The sequence below is a fragment of the Suillus clintonianus genome (genome assembly GCF_016758775.1).
Source record: "Suillus clintonianus strain FC179 chromosome Unknown DEU56scaffold_78, whole genome shotgun sequence".
NCBI classification, from domain to species: Eukaryota; Fungi; Basidiomycota; class Agaricomycetes; order Boletales; family Suillaceae; genus Suillus; species Suillus clintonianus.
Genome location: NW_024539302.1, coordinates 167,895 through 173,894, shown reverse-complemented (window position 1 = coordinate 173,894; position 6,000 = coordinate 167,895). Strand labels below are relative to the sequence as shown.

The 6,000-nt window shown below is 50.9% G+C and overlaps 2 protein-coding genes across 2 annotated transcripts; both read right to left on the bottom strand.

Annotated features, from left to right (window-relative positions):
* Positions 1–1,217: 1,217 nt before the first annotated feature.
* On the bottom strand, positions 1,218–2,183 carry DEU56DRAFT_982944 (uncharacterized protein; the record flags this gene model as incomplete). Its single annotated transcript, XM_041359920.1, has 5 exons — positions 1,218–1,542; positions 1,618–1,701; positions 1,754–1,856; positions 1,918–1,947; positions 2,005–2,183. The coding sequence occupies 5 exons, from the start codon at positions 2,181–2,183 to the stop codon at positions 1,462–1,464; spliced, it is 477 nt and encodes a 158-aa protein (XP_041205044.1). The 3' UTR covers positions 1,218–1,461.
* Positions 2,184–3,796: 1,613 nt separating this feature from the next.
* Positions 3,797–5,827, bottom strand: DEU56DRAFT_959594 (WD40-repeat-containing domain protein; the record flags this gene model as incomplete). Its single annotated transcript, XM_041359307.1, has 5 exons — positions 3,797–4,312; positions 4,369–4,587; positions 4,640–4,711; positions 4,763–4,780; positions 4,841–5,827. 5 exons carry the CDS (start codon positions 5,825–5,827, stop codon positions 3,797–3,799), a joined length of 1,812 nt encoding a protein of 603 aa, XP_041205043.1.
* Between the last annotated feature and the right edge of the window lie 173 nt (positions 5,828–6,000).

Genomic DNA, 6,000 nt, shown 5'->3' with positions numbered 1-6,000 from the left:
CTTGTCACGTCACCACAGAACCATGTCAACCGATCTGTGGGAACCACATCATCCGTTCTTGGCTCAGCTACCCAGTAAACGGTGTTCTACTCTTTTCAAGACGGGCACCCATGAGTCAGTGATGAACATCGAACACTGGGAGTTGATTTGGAACGTTCCATAACGGTGCTGCTCAGTCGGTCGAAGCACTTTTGAAGGTAGATCTGCTTGCTTTTTACCACTCTGTCGTCGCATCAATGCCCGCTGCAGGCCGTAGACAATTAAATGATATAGTGGAAACTCGCTGCGAGATCACCGTAGCGTGTTTAAACCATCCGGGAAGCATGCAGGAAATGCAGTTGGGAGGAAGCATATGCGCAGTTGTGTGATGGAACGACCAAGTCCAAGACGAGATGTACATACTTACTACTTACCAAGTGCCCAATGAGTACATGTGGACGGGATGGCAGCACCAGGATATGTTTCTAGCGAGTGCTTGACATTAACACCCGCAGCTTCATGACATAGGGTTGAAACCACTGGCAACCCGATATTGAGGAGGTCATGGAAATCAAATATGTATATACTCTCGGCGTGAACAAAGATACAACAATAATTACAAAAGAGCCAGATGTAAGGGTCAGATAGGTGTCCATATGCTGCAATGTCAATGTCCATCTACATGCGGGGGAGATGCACAACAGAGAAAAAGAACGAAACGAGTCCGCAATGGAAGGGGCTGTGGCTGCGCGGCTGCTGCACCTGGAGCGGTAGGATGAGTATCAGGAGCAGTAAGTGTCGTGGACATCGAGGCGGCGGCTGGCTGGGTATGCAGTAACGGTGCCTGGGTCTGCGATTGATCTTGCTGCTGCTGTTGTATTGTTTGTGCATCGCCATCGTGTTGAGGAGATGCACAGCAGAGAAAAAGCACGAGATGGGCCAACATTCGGGCGGGAAGTGAATACGAAGGTTTTTCGCCTGGTATGGTATTACCATTAATAGGTTGAGTGTGTGGATGATCTGGTGGCGACCGCTGAGCAACAAATAAAACCTGCATGGGGATCATCAGACATCACAAATTGACATAATGAAGATATACATACCTCCCTGTCCCGCATTGGAGCTACCTCGACGACATGAGGACGGCATGGGCGTTGCGGGAGTTCGATTTCTTCGTTGGTGTGAGGTTGAGAGCGGAAGAGTCAGGACAGACGACCGATGAGTGCATCTGGACGTAAACCCGAATATGTTGTGGGATGAGGTTCGGTTTCTTCGTCGGTGTTGAGTCGAAAACGGGGTAAACGTGAGGACAGTCGAGCGAGGAGCACATATGGATCTAAACGCGAAGGCGTGAAGGGTTGCTGTAGATCATCTGCTGCATCATTTTCAGGTGGTGAACGGTGAACGAGTGATGAAAGGCGAGCGAGGAGCACACGTGGATGGAACCTGGAAGGCATTGGGGGTTGGGAAAGTTCGGTCGCTTCAGCATTGTCGTATCGAAGGCGGTGGAGGAACGAGGAAATGCGAGCGAGGAGTGCACTTGCAGAGGAATGAGGGTGGGCACCTGTTTCGGAGGACTGAGAGCACAAAGATCAGGATACGAACTAAGTAATAGAAATGCCGATAACGAACATGGACCTCGGCTTCCATGCTGTCAAAAAATCTAGGTGGGTATTCATCGACATGACCCCCGAGCTCGTCGTGACATCGCGTAGCATCAACCTGCAATGTAAATGTCATGACCACTGAGCAGGTTCACAAACATTGCACGTACTTCCAAAAATGACTTGTCACTGAGTGAAGAGCGGGGGGTTCGCTCTATTCCTGGGTTGCCTTGAGATGCCTTCTGTTCGAGTCTGTATTTTGGCCCCGGGTGCCTATCAGCGGACAATATCGGTGTCAGGTGAGAGAGAGACTGGGTGAGGTATTGACACTCACAATATTGCTACCAGCGTCTTCCGCTTGCAACTATCTTATTGTTTGGAGACAATGTCATGGACCACATTCCTGCTACTCTCATCCCACCAGTCTTCACCTATCTGTGCACGGCTCTCTAGGTCCCATAACCGGAGTGAGGCGTCATGCGAACATGTGATTATCCGTCGTCCGCCGGGCAGATGGACGATACCATCTACCCAGCCCGTATGACCTCGCATCGTCCAACGTGGCCTGATCGCTGGCTTCTTACTGGTTGAGGAAGACATGGTCGGCGCTGAGAGTTCCAAGTTCTGCAGATCGCAGACTATCTATGTGAGAGAAGTCCGCTGCGATTTTTCAATAAGACCGGGTTATCGGATGGTAATGGTTGCTGCCGAGTCCAGGAGCCTACATCTTTCATGCACGTTAACACTTGTCAAAAGCACAGAAGCCATTGCCCACGAGACAAGCCTACTCACGGAAAGCCAGTCCTCTCCTGGAAGACAGCTTCGGGACTGTATATCCAGGATTTGCTGCGCTGTTATTCTTTAACCTGCAGAAGAGCTTATAGTATAACTCACGAGAAGCACCGTTCAGACGAGCCCAGTGCTCAATCACTAGCGATCAAAGGATGCCTGGTGTCTGGTTGGGAGAAGGGGAAGTTGGCCCTATTCGTTCAAACCATCTTTTAAGGTGCGTCCTATGCATCATCCTCGTGTTCGCTTCACAGCTTCATTGCTATGTAAACCAAGCGCTCAGGTCTACGACCGGCACTATGTGCATCTTTTACACAAGGGACTTCATGCTGGTGACAGAGTTCGACGGGAGCCACATTTCCCCTCTACTTGGATGTTTCTTCTGGCCAATTTTCGAACGTCAAATATTCTGCATGTTTTGCAGGCCGTGCAGTATGCCGTCACGGTTCACCCGATGCTATACTCGGAAGCCTGCTAGAACTTGCGGTGTAAGCCATGATGGACCGTATCGCAACTGCTGTGTTGAGGCTGTCAAGAAGAGGGGCAGTACCACCTTCACTTGCTAATTCCGCTTGTCGCATGCTCTCCGCGTTGCCATCTTATCCCGCTCCCACCCTAAATGGATGTCATTGATGGACCAGCAAGAGACATCAACACAGGTATGGTTGGGATTCGGAAACAGAATCAACACCGAACGCTTGCGGCTTATTCGGTAATAAAGAGGGCTAGCTTAAAGAGGGCGAGCTGCGGAGGGTCTGAGTTGTGCATGGTGGAACAATTTCTGTCAGAGACGCCTGTGATAACATTTCGCTCGCTCACCAAAGTTGGACTCCAGTAAAACAAGAAACTCTTATTTTTCAGCACCGCGTCGCACGCGACGTATGCTTCTTTAGCCCAATTTGCACGAAAAAATACAACGGACGGTTGCAACGCAGACAACGGGTGAAGACGTTTTAGTTGCACAGCGTGTAAAGGTCCCTTGGTAACACTCTTGCAGACACATCATGGAGTGCTCGTGCACTCAGAGTAAATGATATAGCGGAAAATTGCTGCGAGACCACTATAGCGTGTTGAGACTATCCAGGCAGCATGCACGCCATGCAGGAAATGCAGTTGGGAGGGTGCGTATGCGCAGTTGTGTGATGGAACGATCGAGTCCAAGACGGGATGTACATACTTACTACGTATCAAGTGCCCGAGGAATAGATGCGGACGGGATGACTGGCGCACCAGATGTGCAGCAGCAGGACATGTTTCTAGCGAATGCTTCAGATTAACGCCGCAGTTTCATAACAGTGGGTGGAAATCAGCCCGACATCGAGGAGGTCGTGGAAATCATGTATACACTGTCGGCGTGAAAGAAACAACAGTGATTACGAAAGAACCAGATGCAAGGGTCAGATGAGTGTCCATATGCTGCAATGTCAATGCCCATCTGCATGCGGGAGAGATGCACAACAGAGAAAAAGGACGAAACGAGTTCGCAATGGAAGGGGCCGTGGCTGCGCGGTTGCTGCACCTGGCGTGGTAGTATGAGTATCAGGAGCAGTAGGTGTCGTTGACGTCGAGGGGGCGGCTGGCTGAGTCTGCAGTGACGGTGCCTGGTTCTGCGATTGGCCTTGCTGCTGCTGTGTTGGTCGTACATTGCCATCGTGTTGAGAAGATGCACAGCAGAGAAAAAGAACGAGATGTGCCAGCATTCGGAGGGGTAGTGAACGCGCAGGTCTTGCACCTGGTATGGTATTACCATTCGGCTGAGTGTCAGGAGCAGGAGTAGGAGTGGGAGCGGGAGCGGCAGCGGGAGCGGCAGCGGGAGCGGCAGCAGGAGGTGCCGTGGAAGTTGAGGCGGCAGCAGGCTGAGATTGCGATGACGACGACTGAGCTTGGCCTTGTGGTTGGGCCTGTGTTTTTTTTACCTGCGGCGGAGCAACATATAACGCCTACGCAGAAATAATCAAGCCTCAGTTGTTGGAAACGCACCCGAACAAAGACGTACCTGTTTGTCCCGCACCGCAGCAACTTCGACGACACGAGAGCCGCTATGAGAGAAGATAGACCGCCTTGGACGTTGCTGAAGTTCGGTTGCTTGATTAATGTTAGAGGGAGAGCGGCGAAGGAGCGTTGAAAGGCGGCTGAGGAGCGCATTCCTCGAAGAGTGTGCGAGAGGGCGGCGGCGGGCAGAGGAACGGTATTGGTTACTGTATGCTGTGGAGGACTGAGATCAAGAGGTCAGAATAAGAACTGATTGAGAATGGCTAACGACGCACATAAACACCGGGTCGTCCACCATCAAAAAAGTCTGGTGGTAGTTCATCGTCCTGGCCATGCGTGGCATTGGCCTAAAATGCAGATGTTACAGTGATCGAAAGGTCAAGAAATATACCACATACGTCCATCAACTCTATGACCTGAAAAGAGGATATGTATTGTGATCACCTTTACCGAAGAGCCATGGGATTTAAACTCACGTCAGGAACGGGCACGTCGGGCAGTAGGTCTTCAAGGCCAGTTTCTTTGAGGATGGTGTGAATATCCCATGTGTACACTTTTCCGTTTTTGCAACCAGTGACTAGCGTTTTTCCATCAACGGAAAGGGCTACGGAGAGCAAGCTATCTTCATGCTGGAGGGGTTGTCCGATCTGGAGATTGGTGTCGAGATTCCATAGACGCGCTGTTTTATCAAATGATGCACTTGCAAGGAAGCGGTTGTTTGAAGACAAGGAGATGACGTCAGCACTGTTTGTGTGACGTTTAAGAACGGCAATCTGCCGCCAAGTGACTATGTCGAATATGCTGATCACGCCTAATGAACCGGAGATAAGCTTCTTTCCGTCCGATGTCCAGGCCAAGCTCCAAACTATGGAATCGTGTTCGAGTGTGGTGATCAACTTGCCCGTCTTGCTATCCCAGATGTTGGCTACACCCGGCTGGCCGATTGTCATTTCTTTGTATCCGCCTGTCGCAATATGTTTGTTATCGGGGGAGTACATCACCGTCCGCACCCAATTGTATCCGGTTTTGATTGTCAGGACAGTTTCACCGCTCTCGACATCCCATACTCTTGTTGTCTTATCCCAGGATCCACTCGCTACTCGCTTGCCATCTGAACTCCAGCACAATGTACACACAATTCCCCTGTGTCCCGTCCATTTGGTGATGGCCTTCCTCGTCTCGACGTTCCACAACCCCACTGTCCAGTCGCTGCTTCCGCTTGCAACTGTCTTGGCGTTTGGAGACAATGCCATGGACCATATTTCTGCGTTACTCTCATTTCTCCAGTCCTCACCTATCTGTGCACCGCTCTCTAGGTCCCATAATCGGAGTGAGCCGTCATGCGAACATGTGATTATGTGTCGTCCGCCGGGCAGATGGACGATACCATCTACCCAGCCGGTATGAGCTCGCGTCGTCCAACGTTGCCTGATCTCTGGCTTCTTACTGGTGTAGGAAGACATGGTCGGCGCTGGGAGTTCCAAGTACTGCAGATCGCAGACTATCTATGTGAGAGAAGTCCGCTGCGATTTTTCAATAAGCCCGTGTTATCGGATCGCAGTGGTTACTGGCGAGTCCAGGAGCCTACTTCTTTCACGTTAACACATGTCAGAAGCACAGAAGCCATTGCCCGCGA